This window comes from Squalius cephalus (assembly GCF_949319135.1).
Source record: "Squalius cephalus genome assembly, chromosome: 25".
Taxonomy (NCBI): domain Eukaryota; kingdom Metazoa; phylum Chordata; class Actinopteri; order Cypriniformes; family Leuciscidae; genus Squalius; species Squalius cephalus.
The window spans coordinates 8192201-8210449 of NC_137146.1; the positions used below are offsets into that span (position 1 = coordinate 8192201).

Below are 18249 nucleotides of genomic sequence, written 5' to 3' on the forward strand. Positions count from 1 at the left end.
CATTCTGAACCATAATTATTTGTTGCTTCCACCCAAAACATGAGCTGATTTGACTTCCCTCATAGTTGGCATAGCTATCTGTGTCAGCACTTCCTCTACACCCAAACCCATTTCCAACATTTACAGATGATATTAGTGATTTTATTGAGTGTATGAGTAGACTGACCAAGCGGAAAAGTTTGAAGAAGTCGAGGTTAGCATAGAATTTGTCCTCAATGGTCTGAAGACGCTGTGGTGTGAGAACGCACATGGCATTGCGCACAGTATACAGGCCCCAACGGCTCGGGAAAATAAGGAAACGCTCAAGAAGAGTCTGACTGCAGGCGATGTCCTTCAGATGGAGATCAGGAACTCCATATGCAAACTGAGAGAGACAGACAGTGAAAAACAGAATGAAAAGATTAGGAATTGAGGGCAGTTAATGCTATGTTAGTCTGAGCTGGACTTAAACATTCAGCAGTAGTAAAATGTTTCTGGAAATAGATAAAAATAGATAGTTAGAGTGATCTCTAAGACTATCTATCATGTATCAGTCTGTGATTGACATAGAACATATCAAAACCATACATAACAAATCAGTTTAGTTGCTGCAATGTTTTAGTAGTGTTGTTTTAGCATAACACTGAAAAAGAGACATCAATGCAAAAATTTTTAGCATCAACTATTTTTTTTTTTAGTTAGGTTGAGATTTTTACTAGCTAAAGTTGCTATGCTAACGATCTGCACCCACTATAAAGACATATTAGCATTAGCATTATATGTGACAAGAATACATACAATTTCTATGAAAAAATACTGGTTTATTTATAATTTTAATACGTTTTTAATGAATGCTTTGAGTACACACAGATCACTCATATAGGCCAACGGTATGTTATCTAGCTAATGCTATCTAAATTAGCACAATTCACAGTATACTGATCAATGTATGATGACAGAAAACAAAATGGTAAACATTTGAAAGACATAAAAATGCATGAGCAACAAAAGACCCCATGTGTTTTACCATTAGGTTTGAAAATGCTAATTAGCTAATGTGCTAATTTTCCTCTCATAGTGTACAACATGCACAGGTTAAAAGTCAAAACAACATACACACATGCAGATAGTCAGCCAAACTCAACCTGTACTCAACCTTCATCAAACATCTATTAAGAAACACCACCAGGTTCCCCATGGAATAGCATTTCAACTCAAGGAAGGGGCACAAAAGAGGATGGCAACAAAATTGGAGGAAATCATTAACATCCTAGACATCCTGGAACAGCTTTAACCATCGGCTTAAATCACAAGAAACACTTCTGAGGTGTTGCTGCCTGCTACCATTAGACAATACAACTGCTATTTATATAGAATGACATATATAATAGTATAACATGTATGTTTACATAATCCTAATGCTTTTAAATGATCTGTATGTGTGTAAAATATAGACATCACATATTTGATATACTGTATGTGACACATTATAAATAATTTGAATAAAAATAAAATTATACTGTTCAAAGGTTTGGGAACAGGAGTAAATTAATGTTTTTATTTAAGATGCATTAAATTGAGCAATTGATCAGTAAATACATTTACAATATAGTGCTACAAAATATTTATTTCAAATAAATGCTGTCGATGCACTTTCTATTCATCAAAGAATCCTTAAAAAAAGTATCACAGTTTCCACAAAAATATTAAGCAGCACAACCATCTCCTTCATACTTGTTTCCCTTCTTACTTTGAATTTGTTTTATGTCTGCAACTTTTATCATGAAACAAAGCAGGGGAAAAAACAATGGTGAGTTGTACAGTATCCACAGTATGTACAAGCAGCTAACAACAATATTCAGACATTATACACAACTTCGAAATCGAATTCTTCCCTATATAGTATGCGAAAAAGAGTACGCCAAAAGATTAGTATGTCTGAATACATATATTCGAAAAACAGTAGGCGAATAATACCCGAATGACTGCGGCCGAGATTCTGAAGTGTGCATTTGATGGACACATTACAATCCCATGAGGCTGTGGGAGAGGATTTATGAATGGAAGTGAAACAACGTAACTGACGCTGGTAGGTCACATGACAGAAACAAAATGGCCGATGTAGTACATCCAAATTTCATTCATAATACCCATTTTCATACTGTATATTTTTTTTACGTTGACGAAGTAAATTCACATTCAAATGTAGTACCTACTCAGACTTTGTGTGTCTTTGCCTCAACAATGGGCTACACACTTATAGATGCAAGCTATGGCTCAGAACCAGTGTGCAAAAAACCCAACTGGAAAACCTCCAGCTTCATGCATCCTCTCTAACCAGCTTCCTCTCTCTTTCTCTATTTCATTGGTAGCTAAAGACTTATCCAACCAGGACATTCCATCATCTTCTGTACGCCCCTGCTGGCTGACTGGCAGCACCTCTGAGAAAGCCTTCAAAATGCCTTGCATTCCTCTCCCTTACATTTCCATATGAAAGTGACTCGGACCCTGATGTTCTTGTGTTCATGCAATCACTTCCTCTAGACCTGCTCTTCTCTTTGTCCACATCGCTGCCCTCAAGATCAAAGGAGACAGGTTCTCGTGCAAATCATCATCGGTGCTTTGTTCTCACTGGAAAATAAACCCACAAAGAATCTCGGGGCATGGTAACATGGGGCGAGGTTCAGCCAGAGACGTTCTGCCATAGGTTGGGGGTCTGATTACTCACAGGGCCCTGGGATGACAAATATATACATCACAAAAGGTCTGTACAGAGAGCTGAGAAACCCAAACATGCAGTCTGATGCTGAACAAACGGGCACTTGAGAACCGGCCAAGATTCTCTCAGTCTCAAACAGAGACATTCAAGTCCACCAACAAAGCAGCAGAGAAAGCAGATGAGTTTTTGTCTCTGCGGCGAAATCAATCTGCGTATCATTCACGATTAAATTAGGCAATCACAAAAAAGGACGGTTCGGGTTAGTGACCTCTCTGAGTTTTGGAGGCTTCAAGCTGAACCCTTAGCTGTAATGTAAATAGATGCAATGATATTCTGCCAGTTACAGATTAAAATGACTATTTTCATATTGTAGGCAGTAAACGGATGATTTTTATCATCTTAATGAATTATTACTGTTTTGTGTAAATACTTTAAAAACAAAACTCTAAAAACTAAAATGAACTGTTACTGTTATTACTAAAATAAACTGCTACAAGTGTATTTAGGCATCACAACATTAATGTACAGCATGAAAAATGGATATTTTTATTTTGAGATTTGCTAAAAGATTACATTTAACATTGTTATTAAACTATAAGTGTTTTTAAGATTAACTTTAAGGGAGCGTTAGATGACAGCAATGGTCACCAAAATGTAAAAAATAGGTGAAATGAGCATGCACTTATAAATAAAAACATATATGGTATGAATATATCGTCCATTTCTAGAGCCAATTTCAATTATAATGGCCTAAATGTGAGTTTAACCTTAACTTTTTTATTCATTTTACATGCATAGAGGCTAAGCAATCTTATTACATACTCCTCTGGAATATTTCATTCTAATGGATATTTATAAGTCTTAAAGGTAGAGTAGTCAAATAGTTTAATTCTAAGTTTTTTTGTCTTGTTTCCAGACAAAATTTCTAAAATCACTCAAACAAAATGTATTTACTTGATGGGCAATATAGCAAAGATTAAGACTTTTTTTTAAGATTGTGTCTTTAATATAAGTGTAAACAAGTAAAAAAATAAATGAATATTTTATTGTTTCTTCTCAAGTAAACTTATCTTCTTTTAAATTTCTTTAAAAATTTTACCTGGAAAACAATCAAAAAAAAAAAAAAACCCTGTAATTAAAAACTAATTAAAATGCATACTGTATTTTGCAGTGTGGTGGGGAATGGACATATAAAAAGTAAATGACAAATGATTCAAATTATTCCAATATTTATATTGGATATTTCTGAATCATATAATTTAAGCAGTCCAACACAGTTTACCTGTTCAGGTCGGATCTGTGAATGAACCAGCTGATGCACCACAGATTCTGTTAGAGGAACATCTCTGAGCAGGTATGAAGTGAGAGTTTCGTCATCCTTCAAAATGTCCTCCACTTTCACGCCTCGACCTGCACACGAAGTGAACAAAATGTGTGAGACCAGAATTCCAGAGTGAAGAATTTCAATAGGATGAAAGAATGTCGCACTTCAACATTTAAGAGATGCTCAGCTGGAAGGATTTCAGCAGCATGACAATCATTCTAATGAGATGAACAGATAGAAAACAGCTCTGGTATGCCAGGCATCCATGACCTGCTGAAATATGGCCAATATATCGCTCTGTTTATGCTTATTTTTGAAAGAAAGTGTAAAGAGGATGTGATAGAGGAGAGAGATTCCGGTGTGAATTAGTGCCAGGAACCTAGAGGAGCCAGAGACCATTTCACACGACACAAAAAACAAGTCATGAGCCTTTTTTCTCAAGGGCCACGAAGCTATTAGCACTTTGAACGTGAGCTGCTGCACGTAGGACTAAGCTTAAGACAGGTTCTTCTGCCAGGAACCAAAAGATCATTCATTCCTGCCCTCAGCATAATGCACAGGACAATTATTCAGTCAATCACCAGAGAACAATCAATAACATTCCACTGAAGGCCACAGACATTTGTTTTTCAAGCGAGGACAGGCCAATTAGAGCTTTCAGCGAAGGAATGCCAGACTCAAACCCAGACAACTTCTATTTGTGTGTCCCGTCATGAGGTAAACAAATGGAAGTGCTTTCTCTAAAAATAATAGTATGGAAGGAGCATAAGCTTCTTAGCATTCCCCATGAAAGGACCTCTTCAAGGCAGATTGAGCATGTGATGTAATCTGAGAGAGTGGTGTAAACAGTGAAGGAATGGCTGGGAAGCCAAGGTGACGTGAGGTTTGCTGACCTGCGATCAGTTCAGGATTGGTTCGGAGAGTGTCCATGAAGTTGCTCATGGCCATGAGTTCTCGCCATAGCCGTCCCAACTGCAGGAACTCTGTATCTTCAAACAGCAGCTCCTGCGCGTCCATCCAAAACCGAGTCAGTCTGAACAGAGAGGGGTGCATGTGTGTTAGAGCAACGGAGGGCTAGATCATCTGCATCATTTGCACATGAAACATATCAACTCACATTGAGTTGTTGTAGTTGGACACCAGGCCTGGAGACTCTCCACGGGTTGAGTGCTGGAAACAGGGGTTGTTGGCGTTGCAGAAGATCCCTTGGATCCATGGAAGGATGCCAGTGGAAGGCATGGCTTTGTTTGGAAAATGACCTGAGGTGGAGCAAACTGGTCATTAATGCCAACAAATGAACATATGCATCACAAACATCAACCAACATCAGTGAGAACGGTTGCTTTATGAATGTGACTAGAAATACTGTAATACAGAATAATTTTTTTTCATTATTATTAATATGATAAAATAATATTATCTATTTTTTTACTGTAATATATATATATATATATACACACACACAAACAAAAATGCATAAAAATATATAGGCTACTACTTTTTTTATTTAAATCATTTTTTTTTTTTTTTATGAAAATAAAATGTTTAAAAATGTATTTCATCTTCAACCATCCGTACATTCATGTTGGCGGTAAAGAGGGTTCGCTCTTCTCAGCCAAACCAGTCCAATGAATAGCACCACAGGCCACATAATCTCCATAAAGAGCCGTGTCTGGGGTTAAAACACAAGAAAATTCATTAGAAAGGCTCAAGAAGAAATGCAGACAAAGAACATCTATCCTACAGATCCTACAGTAAATATACAAAACTTTTGAGCTGTATATATTTTTCAGATGAAGTTGTTCAGGTCCTAGTTCAAATCTTAACCCATATTCATTGAATAATGTGACTGGAATTTCCTTTTGCTGAGTTAAATGTAGTAATTTCCAGCTTTCCTATGTGTATAGTGAAGGAACAAGCTGATCACCTTCTGCCTCTTTCGGATAGTCCAGTTTTTCCAGAGGAGCAGCCGCACTTGGCTGTTGGTTCCCATGACTGCGGCTCTTCACCCCAATAGGGGTCACGTACAGGTGACCTACCTGGACAAAACAACCAAAGAAAAGACACATTTTATCTCCATCCGACATGTCAAGATGTTTATAAGTCTGATTAATGCAACAAATATGAGCTAAATGCACCAGTGGTCTGATCCCATTCTAAGAATCCATATATGACTTCATGCATTTAGTTCCAAAGAAGTTTTACAGAAAATAGTGGCTTGCAATCCACCAGTGAGCAACCCAAAGGCAGCCGGGAAAGAAAACCAACCTTTCTTCAACCCCTCAGAAAAGTACAAAATAAATACACTGTATCTAAATCTTAAGATCTGTCATGAGACATAATGAGACAAGAAATGATTTGTGTGGGCTGTAAATACAGTTCAGCATATTAGAGACAAACACAGTGCTCTTACGTAACAGGCCTGCATGCTCCTTTATGCAACACTCAATAACCATTCATCCGGAAATGGCTAAAGGACACACGCAAAACATAATTAAACAGACAGAACTCACCTCAGGAGAAGAAGGCTCTTTTACGCTTACATCTGCTGAAGCTCATGGCCGTCTTCACTCGACTGACTGTAGGCTTGCTGCAGACGCTAAGCAGGTTTGTAATCTGATTGATTTAAGCTCCTTTCACCAGTGTGAGAGCCGGTGCTCTGAGCCCAATCTATGCTGCGTTGGACCTGTGACCTAGCTAACAGTAATTGGTGATGAATAGGAACTCTTAGAAATTCATTTTCATTTACTAATAGTAAATATATATACTGCCCAGCCCCCCAAAAAAGTCACTGTTTTGATTTAAATAGGCAAATGCTTAAGAGCCTATGATTGGATCATTTTTGCAGTGATTATTATGTATATAAAATGTTATATGTTTGGCAACAGTTCTTCTAATCCTAATTGATGGAGTGCGTAGCTTTTCATTTCTTAAACAACCATGTAGGAAGACGCATCATGAGTCATGACCATATTCCAGGATGACAATGTTAAGATTCATCAGGATCAAATTGTGAAAGAATGGTTGGGAGGGAGCATGAAGAATCATTTTCAAACATGAATTGGTACCAGACCTTAAATTCTTTGAAAGTCTTTGGGATGTGCTGGAGAAGACTTTACAGAGTGCTCGACTCTTGCATTGTCAATACAAGATCTTGACCAAACATTGATACACCTCTTGATGGAAATAAAAGTTGTGATGGTTTTTGTTTACTCCTAAGCATTTGCCTATTTAAATCCAAATAGCAAGTTGTCACTCCTTTACGCCAGTGAATATATCAATTATTTCTGTATAAACACATACCTGTCTGGCTACAAAGAAAATCTATTGGACATTTCCATCGTCAAAAAAGTTCAGAAAACAAACATCGATCTTTTGTGACAACATGCCCCAATGGTGCACACAATGGCGGAAACTTCCCTCCTGCAAATAAATGCAGTTGATAAAAATAAAAAAATAAAAAACTTAGTTACATACCGTACATAATCAAAATTAGCTAACAATTTGTTATTATGCCTAACATAGCTATTTATATCAGGATGCAATACTAATATCAAGATGCACCACCATCATATTAAATTAGGTTAAAATAACCAATAATAAGTGATAATAATTTTTAAACAATTTCTTATGTTACAATAGTCATTGTCATTATCCATAACCTTTCTTTCTTCTTAAATTATCATATTTCATTTTGATTACATTTATGGCTTCAAAAACATATTTCTATGCACACATAATGAGGATAACACATTCTGAGAAGTACATCAGAACAATTTCAAGTAAAAACATGAACTCAAATATGACATTAGCTGTGGTTTTAATAAGTTACAAGTGTGTATTCTCACATGTACCTGTTTTTACACTTGAGGGAAGGTAAGACATCTTGAAAATGCTGTTAAAAGAATCAGTTTATACAGTATAATCACATCAGATACATGGGTGCCATTTACAAAAGCCACTGATTTAGTGTAAAACTGGTAAAATGTAGTTTAGACCAGCTAATTTGTGTTGGACAACCAGTCAGTGGACTCTCATAAATGAAGGCACTTGCTTTGGCTTGACTTGCTTGTTTTGGGTATACTGACATTTAAGTTGTTGTTGATATGACCATTAAAAATAATAAGAAAAAGGAAACTTTGGGCAAACTGTTACAATATGTTATGTACACTTAATAGAATGTGGGCCAAATTGCATTTCTGAAAGCTCTCTAATAGACTTATAAACAATAATTAATATCAGCATTTTTTGTAATAAAAAAGAAACAAGACAAAAAAGAAAATACCTTTGCACACTTTAACAAAAACAAGTGTACATCTCTCAGACAGGTCAGATTACATCCGTCTGTTCTTGAAAAACAAAATTAACACTGCATGTAGTTCAACAATTCAGTAGCGTGAAATGTGTGGTTCCAAAGTCTAGTAAGTGCATTTAATGATTATAATAAAGTGACGATACTCAACTGTAACAGCTTGGTCATTTTGGTTTTGGTGTAAAACATAAAAATACAGAAATATACAGAATATATATATATATATTTATATTTTTTTTAAACAAAAAAATCCATATACAGTGTAAATGAAATTGCACGGTGACAGTGACGTTCTGGTGTTATAATGCAAAAACGGGTTGTTTTGACTTTGTGCATAAGTGATGCGATAAAGTAAAAAAACATTAAGTGCATACTGTGTGAATTCTTGTCCAAGTGGTTTGTTTGATTATTACAAACAGCAGATGCACAATATATTAATATAAAGATATATACCATGTCCTTGCATCTCTTCACAGTTATGGAAAACCTTTCCACATACACAAAATGGGGCCGTTGCTAAAATTCACAGGTCCGAGACAAAATCGTAAAGACAGTGACCCCGTCCCGGGATGACATTCCCGGTTGTCCCTTAACCAACAGTTCTGGAGTCATAAGTGTCCAGATCTCAAACAAAATGTGCCTCCCTGTGTTCGAGATCCTGCATACGGTGTGATCTGAGTCTCTGGTACACGGGTTTGGTCTCGTTTTGTCCGAGTTCCTCCGGGCTGGAGCCGGGAGACTGAGGAAGCAAAAGTGGGCTTGTATTGTGGGCATCCAGCTCTGGTGATGGTTCTGGATCCAAATCTGTCTCAGGTTCATCAACCGAGACTTCCACCCCAAACCCTTCCTCCTCCTCATCGTCATCGTCATCCTCCTCTTCTTCCTCGGTGCTGTTTGCGGTTGCTCTACTCGACTTAAGCTCGACCTCTGTTAATGTTTTGGTTTTGCTACCTGGAGGTTTGTAGAACGTTCCAGGAGGAGGTTGCAGAGTTCTAGGAGGCCTGAAGGCTGTGGGAACGGGGCAGTACTCGCTAACGTTTCCTTCCCTGCGTAAAGTCCGTCCAGGCCTCACAGCAATGGTGTAGGGTCTGTTAGCAAGAGCAGTGCTGACGGTTTTGGTGTGTTCTGAAAAAGACGATGACGTGAGAGAAGAAGGGTGAACGTTGGCATCATTGGTCCCGGAATCAGAAGGATAGGTGGTTGTAATCACAAAGGTCTTTGGAGTGATGTCGTGATGCTTATACTGCCTGTCCCATGTCCGCCGTAGGGTCTGCGTATCGATATAAGATTTCCTGTAATGGTTTCCCGCTCTGGACTTGGGCTTCTCCTCTTCGGACACCTCCTCGATGACGGGATCACGACCGTGGTTGTCACCCTGCTCTACGGAGTTCTTCACGTTACATTCGTCCACCTTGGCGAGGTTGAGGAGCCGCTCGGCTGGCATGCTGATCGGTCGAGAGGCCAGCTTGGGTCTCGGTGGGCGAAGCTGAACTCTGGAGACGTGGTTGCGGCGGCTGAGGCCGGGCGAGTTCCTCATTTCAGGAACGCTTGATGAGAGGTGCCTGTTGATGTCCATTGTATCGCCAACTGCATGCAAAGACAAAGAGAGAGAGAAGTAGAAGCTTTTGTCGTATGACAATATGCCATTTTATGTTTTTTTTTAGCAAAGTAAAACAATACTGACCTGCAGCGAAGTCTTTGTCAGAACTTATCTTCATCTCATCCACCAGGTGAGTAGAAGGTATTACAGACGAATGTCTTTTATATGTCTTAGCCTTTGACTGTTGCTGCTTTGAGAAATGAAACAAAGATGGAAAAATGAAGCAGATATTGTTTTATTAGAGTTTTATTAATTTTCATTTGGTTCATTTAGACATCTAAGGTTTGGTTTGATCTATTCTCTGATGGAAAAAACAGTTGGTGGACTTCCTTGGACCCAACACAAAAAAAAACCTATTACTGGCCAAAGGCGGTCAAGATAGTTCAAACCAGCTAAACTACCATCTTGACCAGGTAATGACTAGTTTGGGCCAGAAGTTGGTTTCTGATGGACTTTCCAGCAGGGTAGCGACTTTGATTATATTGAAATAAAAAATAGTTTTTAACCATTATTATAATCAACATCATAAACATCAACAAACCGCCTCACCTCCTTGATGTCCACCATGGACTTTGAATGTCGGCTAAGCTGTTGTTGCTTCTCCCGTGAGGTGAGACGTGATTTGATGGGGAGCGGAGAGCTCTCGGCTACAGGGGAGGAAGGAGGAAGAGGACTCAGAGGAGTGTCGAAGATCATCTCGTAATGGCGGATCAAAAGCTCCACGATCAGGGCCTGGTAGGGGTAATCTACCAGAGAGGACAGAGAGACCTCCGCATCGGCCTGTCGGGGCTTGATCAGTGTGGGCCCAAAGATGATGCCCAGATTACTGGCAGTCATCTTGTTCTCATCTGCCCTTTCTGACACCCTATTAGAAAGAAAAATGTGATTACAAACTGTTTTCTGACGCCGTTTTCATCTATATGCTAATTAAAACATATACTCATTAAAACACCTGTGCAAGTGTTGAATAAGGAACTGCAGGGTTTTGTAGTGGGCTGGAGGAAGCTGACGCAGCAGGTCTTTAATCTTGAAGAGGACTCGGTTGAGCTCTACGCTGATCTGCGGGTTGTCGGATGCGGGACTTCCTCTTGATGCCTCTACTTCATCAACAATGATACTCTGACTCTCTTTGGCCAATCCGATGAAGTCGTTATAGTATCGGAAAAGAATGAGGGGCTCTGGGAGCTGAGGGGTATAAAATTATTTTTATTACACAAACGTATACATCTATTTTTATTTTATTTTATGAATGGGTAAATAAATACAATGTTATAAAATGAAATAAAATAATATTAAATAAATTCAATTAAATTTAAAATACTGAAATAGGGCGGAAAATGCTTTTTGCAGGGCAAATGTTTCTTAAATAATTCTGTTTAATATTTGATAATAATAATAAAAAAGTCACAAAAACATGTAAGGAATTTATAATGTATTAAGTTGCATTTAAAAAACATAATTTTGACATATACCTGGCGTAGGTAGAGTTTGAGGACGTTGCTGATATCGTGAGGGTAGAGATCCGAAAGCTCAACCAGGTCTTTGCCATTTTCAAATGCCTGACAAAGCTTCTCCACCCGTGATTTGGCACCGTTAACACGATAAATTCCCTTTAAAAATACAACAAAACATCCCCTTTCAGTCTCCCTCAGCATTTACATTTCATATCCTCCTGGAAATACATAAGACATAGAGAGGAAGTAGCTTTCCTGTAGCTAAAACAGTAGAGCGTTGACGCTTGCAACCCCAAGGTCATGGGTTCGATTCCCAGGGAAATCAAGAACCGATAAAAATGTAAATGTGTACCTTGAAATGCAATGTAAGTCGCTTTTGATAAAAGCGTCTGCCAAATGCATAAATCTAAGTACACACCTTGATATTCAGAGCCCTGTTTTCGATCTCTGAGGTGCATTTTTTGATGATGAAGGGGATTCCATCATGACTGTTCTTGGCTGCCTGAGCAAAGTCGATAGCAAAGAGATGAAGTTTTCCCTGTAGCTTCTTATGCCCACACTGGATGGCTAGAGTCTCCAAACACTTCTTATGACAAGCGAGAGAACACTGAAAATAACACAAGAATGAAGAATTGATTGCATAATTAAATTCCCATGGTGCAAATTCTAAAATTATTAAGGCATGCAAATTGCATTTGCAACACAAAAACATTAAATAACATTATCTTACAAAAATGTATTTTAGCTCATCCTTTATCAACGACTTGTATGCAATGAGTTGTGTGTGTTCATGTAAAAACTCACCTCCTCACATTCAGCACCGTGAAATACCACAAGACTTTCACACTCCCGGCACTTGGATGGAGCACGGAGCTTCCTCAGCTTGTGCGTCTGTGCCGCTTTAGACATCTGTGTGTTGCGAAAAGGTCCAGGAGAGCTGGCTGCCTCAGTAACCATTTCACTCAAACCTAAGAGACAATGTTTACAGTCTTTATTTTTGCTCTGTTCATTCAGACCTTTCCAAAAGATTTTGAAAAATGTTTCAAGCGACAATTATAGCACACTGTTAACATGCTTGGACTACATTCTGTACATTTTCTGTCTGTTACAGTATAAAAAAATAAAAATATTTGTGCAATGTCAAACAGCCAGAGAGCATGTTTGGAGGTGTTATTCAATGTACAAAAGCTCACCATTATCTGAAGGAGATGGCGGTTCTCTCTCATCCAGATCATCTGCTGAAGACATGGTGCCTGTGGATGGGGTTCTGGGAAGCCTTCTCTTAAAATCACCTTGAAAATGGCACAAATGGATCATTAGTTTTTTATGTGTTTATGTTTTTTAAGTGTTTATGTTTACAATCAATACAAAATCATATACAGATGATGCACTACTAGGGGTGTGCCAGTTTCAGAATTGGTGATGACGGTTATGACGTGAGTCAAATGTGACGGTTCGTAACATAACCGTCGGGGGGGGTGTTGCGACGTTCGTCTGTATAGGACAACGTAGTTTGAATAAAGGAGCAGACACTTGATCGCCTACATTAAAAAATAAAAATAATCAATGTTATCAATAAAGATACGCGGATGGGGTTTTATTTCATCCGCAACCGCACTCATCATCCGCACCGGGTTGTTTTTTTTACCAAATTTCAAAGCCGCACACGCCCGCCATCCGCTTATTGTTTTGCGGTCTATGGACGATGGAATGCTCTGCCGATGCGAGCCGCGATAAAGCCCTTGTCTGTTCTAAAAAGGATGCAGCAAAGATATTTAATGCTAAATGTATGAGGCATAGGCCTATGCTGAGTTTCATTCATTTACGATGAGATGCGCTCTAGTTCAACTTCACAATGCAATGCAAGTGAACGCGGCGCACCAGCGCCGGTTATTATATTGTCTGCTATATCTGCTTTTTATTTATTAAATACATGCAATTGGTTGATGAAACATTTATTAAAATTAAGATACAATTTGTACAAAACGAAATTCGTTTTAAAGGAAGGCTTTTAACAATACAAGTGAACGCGGTGCGTTGGCGCCTCAATGTCACGGTTATTATATTGTCTGCTATATCTGCTTTTTATTTATTAAATTGGTTGATGAAACATTTATTAAAATTAAGATACAATTTAGTACAAAATGAAATTCACTTTAAAGAAAGGCTTTCTAAAAAGCAAAACTTAATGAAGTGGTAAAAATCATGTCTGACGATCTACAAAACAAAACTTGCATTGGTAGGCTACTTGGCAAAGAATCAAATACAGTTGGAAACGACGTAGACCATTAATGACACAGACTGTTAACAATTGTTTTTAATTAGTATTTAAACATTCTCTATGATAAAAAATGTTTGTAAAAAATATTTTAATAACACGGTTTTGGCGGTTATAGAGTTCTAATGACGGTGTTCAACTATAACCGTCGGTCTCACGGTTATATACTAACCGTCACACCCCTAGGCACTACTATTCAAAAGTTTAGGGATGGTATTAAGGAAGCATTTATTTGATCAAAAATACAGTAAAAACAGTAACATTGTAAAATATTATTACAATTTAAAATAAGTGTTTTCTATTTTAATATATTTGAAAGTATAATTTATTCATGTGATGCAAAGCTGAATTTTCATCATCCTTACTCCAGTATTCAGTGTCACACGATCCTTCAGAAATCATTCTAATATGCTGATATGGTGCTTAAGAAACATTTCTTATTATCATCAATGTTTAAAACATACTGCTTAATTAGTGGAAACCATGATACTTTTATCAGGATTCTTTGATGAATAGAAAGTTCAAAAGAACAGCATTTATTTGAAATAGAAACAGCATACTATTAAATGTCTTTAGTGTCACTTCTGATCTATTTAATGCATCCTTACAGAACAAAATTTTAAAACAAAAACTTACAGACCCCAAACTTTTTAACACTAGTGTCATTCTGGGTAATTTTGCAACAGAGACCGTGACTGATCTGTTTACCATCACTATGCTACACACTCATGACAAAAGACCTGTCAATCAAGTGTGTTTATTTGCCTCAAGCAAAGAGAGATTTATAAGCGTGACTGTTGCTGTACCTGGGCTTGCCGTAGGGGAATCCATGGAGCGAGATTCACTGCTTCCTCCAGCGCTCTCAGAGTCACTGCACATGCCTCCACCCTGACTGCTGCTCCTCCAGACCCGGAACGGACCCTGGATCCTCAGAGCTATCAAACACGACATAACATTCAGAAACTTTGATCTGAATAGTACACGAGTTCTATTTTGATGTATATGTCTATCCTTGTGTTTTACTATATGGCATGGTAAATAAGCGACTGATTCATGAACAAATGACTCTTATGAACCAGTTCTTTTTAGTGAATCATAACAACAGAGTTTACCAGTCTAGTCCAATTCCAGAAACAAATGACTCTTATGAACCGGTTCATTTTAGTGAATCATAACCATATAGTCTACCAGTGTAGCCTGATTCCTGAAACAAGTTACTCTTATGAACCGTTTAATTTTAGTGAATCGTAACTATTTAATGTACCGATGTAGCCTGATTCCCGAAACACGACTCTTATGAGCCGGTTCTTTTAATTAATAGCTTTAATTAACGTTACCAGGTTTGAATCAGTCTAAAACAATGTAGTGTAAAATTTAAAGGGTTAGCAGAGAGAAAATTACCATCACATGTACTTTATGCAAAATGGACATTATAACTGAAATATACCCAAATGAATTGAATCCAATCTAATTTGAATCAGAATTCAATTGAATCGAGAGCTTATGAATTCGAATCAAATTGAATACCCTAATAAAAAAATAGGATAAAATAAAATAAATTTTGATTCAAGAAATGGACGAAAAGTTTGAAATAAGAGTCAAGAACATCACAGATGATCAGTTCAGTGCTGTGTGTGTATCGGCCGCCCACTTCCTCTGCCCTGTCTTCAGCTGATGCTAGTTCACACTCTCGTAAACCTTAATGAGATGTCTTAAAACACTAATGTGTCCAATTGATCTCTGCTAAAAGCAGGTCTGACAGGCGTATCTCCGAGAGGAGGTTTCATGTGTCATTAGTGAAAAGAAAAAACTTTTTCATGAAAGAGATAAACGAGGGCGCATCCTGAGGGAGCGATTCACTTTTAGCATTCCTGGAAAGTCAGCCAAAACCCTGCAGTGATGCAGCCTCACTGGACCTCACTGAATCGTAAAACGTGCTGCGCTTTTAAGGAAAACCTGTTCAAAAGAGAAGAGGTGTTTGATGTGCTACCTTGAATATCTGAACTGCTGTTGGAGCGTCCGTCCGTCATCTTTCCAGTGCGTGCTTGGACGTGACTCTCCACATCGTCGGCACTCAGGAAGTCTCCAGGTGCGAGAGACACCTGGGACAAGTGAACTTGGGATGAATGACCACTATTCATCACTCGCTTTGAGAGGGGCAACCTGCATGAACATAAAAAAGTATTTCAGAAAACCAGTTAAAAGTAGTTTGGACTAGATTAGTCCGTTTTTATGCCACAAACCTGATATGAGAAAGAACATAGTTGGCCATAATGACTGTGGCCATTTAAATACTTTAAGAATGTTAATGTTGGTACGCTTATATATATATATATATATATATATATATATATATATATATATATATATATATATATATATATATACATATAGTGACCCTGGATCACAAAACCAGTCACAAATAGCATGGGTATATTTGTGGCAATAGCCAACAAAACATTGTATGGGTCAAAATTATCGATTTTTCTTTTATGCCAAAACTCATTAGGATATTAAGTAAAGATCATGTTCCATAAAGATATTTTGTAAATTTCCTACCGTAAATATATAAAACATTTATTTTTGTGAGTGAATGCAGCACAATCGCGAACATAAATGGACAACTTTAAAGGCGATTTTCTCAATGTTTATCTCGGCCAAATATTGTCCTATCCTAACAAACCATACATCACTGGAAAGCTTATTTATTCAGCGTTCATATGATGTATAAATCTCAATTTAAAAAAATTTACTCATGTGACGGGTTTTGTGGTCACATATATGTTTAAGTTTTAGTAATTGTATGTGCTTTTGTCAATTTATAAAAAAAATTGAATAGTTTTTAATTATTCTATTTAATTTATTATTTCAGTTTTGTTTTATTAATTTTTGCAACATTTCTAAGCTCTAATTTTAATTTTTTTTCTTATTTACATTTGATTTCAGCTTTATTTCAATAAACAAACAAAAAAAAACATTAAAAATACTACATATAAGATACAAATTTTGCTCATTTTTATTACGTTGCAAAAACATTACAGATAAGATGTTAGAACAACATGCAGGATGTTTTTTGCAAGATACATATATTTTGCCTATATACATATACATAAATTACATTTGTACACAAATTACGCATATCCACATGCACCTCAATGTATGTGTACTTACTGGGTTGCTCTTTATTGACATTTAACAGAGAGAAACTGATGAAATACAGTTTTCACCACCTCCCACCAGGTATTTTCAGTAAAACCTCTTAACAGTTCAAAACAAAAGGTCTTCAGCTATCACTCACCGAGCCACGAATAAAAAAGGACCTTGTGTTAGAACATGGGTGTTTTGACTAGACTGCTTTTGAGTTTCATTTCAGGAATGAGAGGTGTGTTTTTAAAAGAGTTTGCTCTGAAATATTGTCCCCAACACAACACAGGATATCAACAACCCAGAATCATGTGCCAGAAAGAGCGCATGCGAACATGAGATCTGTTGAACAGAAACAACACGAAACATTCCTCCCTTCACTCCCTGTCCCGTTCCCTGTATCCCTTTCTGCCCCGACCACAGCCATTTCCTCAGGAAGACCTGAGGGCGACCACACAATTGTGTGACATTCTCACCAACACAATTCATTTTCTCTCTCTTTCTCCATCACTCAGTGACTTAAAAGTCAAAGATCTGGGAAAAAACAAGCAGGCCTTTGCCAGTTGGAGAAGCGAAACTTAGAATAGTGATTCCAAAACACAGATTTTCCTGGATACTCATCTCTGTGGGAATGTTCTGAGCTGGGAAAAAGTTACGGATAGGGATATAGACCTACCCTGTGTTCTGTGTCCCAGAGATGTCAAAGGAGAACGATTCCACTCTGGTCCTGTCTGAAGGCAGACTCTTCACAAATTCAGTGTAACATAGACCTGGCTCGTACAGTTTAGCATTCTCGCATAGTGACTGGAAGTTCACAGGCAGGGACACCACCTGTGCCTGCTGCATCTGAAACCAGTTCACCGTCACCTGCAAACAAGAAAATAAATAATTACTATCAAATGAGTACAATTGAGGCCATTGGCACAAACATTTAGTCCTAATTGTGTCAAAAAAATGTGAGTTGTTTTGTGCCAAACAACTGCAATATGTTGGAGAAAAGTTACTGGTCAGAGGTAGAACAATATAAGGATTTTTTTGTAATGTTCATGATCCAAACTTTAATGTTAATCCGTTTTAAAATGTTTACATTTTAGAAATTTTAAAATGCAGTTAAGTGGAAAAGAATTTCGACCAATGAGATTCAGTGTTGTTATCGTTAACAAAAAAAAAAAAAAAAAAAAAAGCTGAAATAAAATATAATTATTAGATGAAAAAAAAAAAAAAAAAAAAAAACAACCTCAAGTGAAAAGTAGAAGTTTTGCCATAGCAACATATATATAACATTATATATATATATATATATATATATATATATATATATATATATATATATATATATATAAATATAAAGCACATAACAAAATGACTACAACTGAAACTAAAATTAAAAACTGTAAAAATAAAAGCCAATTCAAAAAAAATAAACATTATAATAGTAC

The 18249-nt window shown here is 37.2% G+C and overlaps 2 protein-coding genes across 5 annotated transcripts in view; both read right to left on the minus strand.

Moving 5' to 3' along the window:
• Positions 1-6599, minus strand: part of abca4a (ATP-binding cassette, sub-family A (ABC1), member 4a) — a 35770-nt gene extending 29171 nt beyond the window's left edge. The window contains exons 1-7 of the mRNA XM_079862937.1: positions 6536-6599; positions 5950-6061; positions 5601-5694; positions 5140-5281; positions 4916-5055; positions 3981-4108; positions 167-364 (exon numbers count right to left, since the gene is read on the minus strand). Of these exons, the coding sequence (XP_079719063.1) occupies positions 167-364; positions 3981-4108; positions 4916-5055; positions 5140-5281; positions 5601-5694; positions 5950-6015 (768 nt within the window). The 5' untranslated portion in view covers positions 6016-6061; positions 6536-6599. The remainder of the gene's footprint in view (positions 1-166; positions 365-3980; positions 4109-4915; positions 5056-5139; positions 5282-5600; positions 5695-5949; positions 6062-6535) is intronic.
• Positions 6600-8573: 1974 nt separating this feature from the next.
• The window catches only part of arhgap29a (Rho GTPase activating protein 29a), a 42829-nt gene continuing 33153 nt past the window's right edge, over positions 8574-18249 (minus strand). For 2 of the 4 annotated variants that reach the window (XM_079862942.1, XM_079862940.1), the window contains exons 13-23: positions 17487-17677; positions 15657-15829; positions 14473-14601; positions 12582-12680; positions 12193-12356; positions 11807-11995; positions 11407-11544; positions 10887-11119; positions 10484-10799; positions 10019-10124; positions 8819-9921 (exon numbers count right to left, since the gene is read on the minus strand). In XM_079862942.1, coding sequence (XP_079719068.1) covers positions 8960-9921; positions 10019-10124; positions 10484-10799; positions 10887-11119; positions 11407-11544; positions 11807-11995; positions 12193-12356; positions 12582-12680; positions 14473-14601; positions 15657-15829; positions 17487-17677 — 2700 coding nt within the window. In that variant the 3' untranslated portion in view covers positions 8819-8959. Of the gene's footprint in view, positions 9922-10018; positions 10125-10483; positions 10800-10886; positions 11120-11406; positions 11545-11806; positions 11996-12192; positions 12357-12581; positions 12681-14472; positions 14602-15656; positions 15830-17486; positions 17678-18249 lie in introns of all 4 variants that reach the window. The other 2 variants (XM_079862943.1, XM_079862941.1) reach the window with 2 other exon arrangements.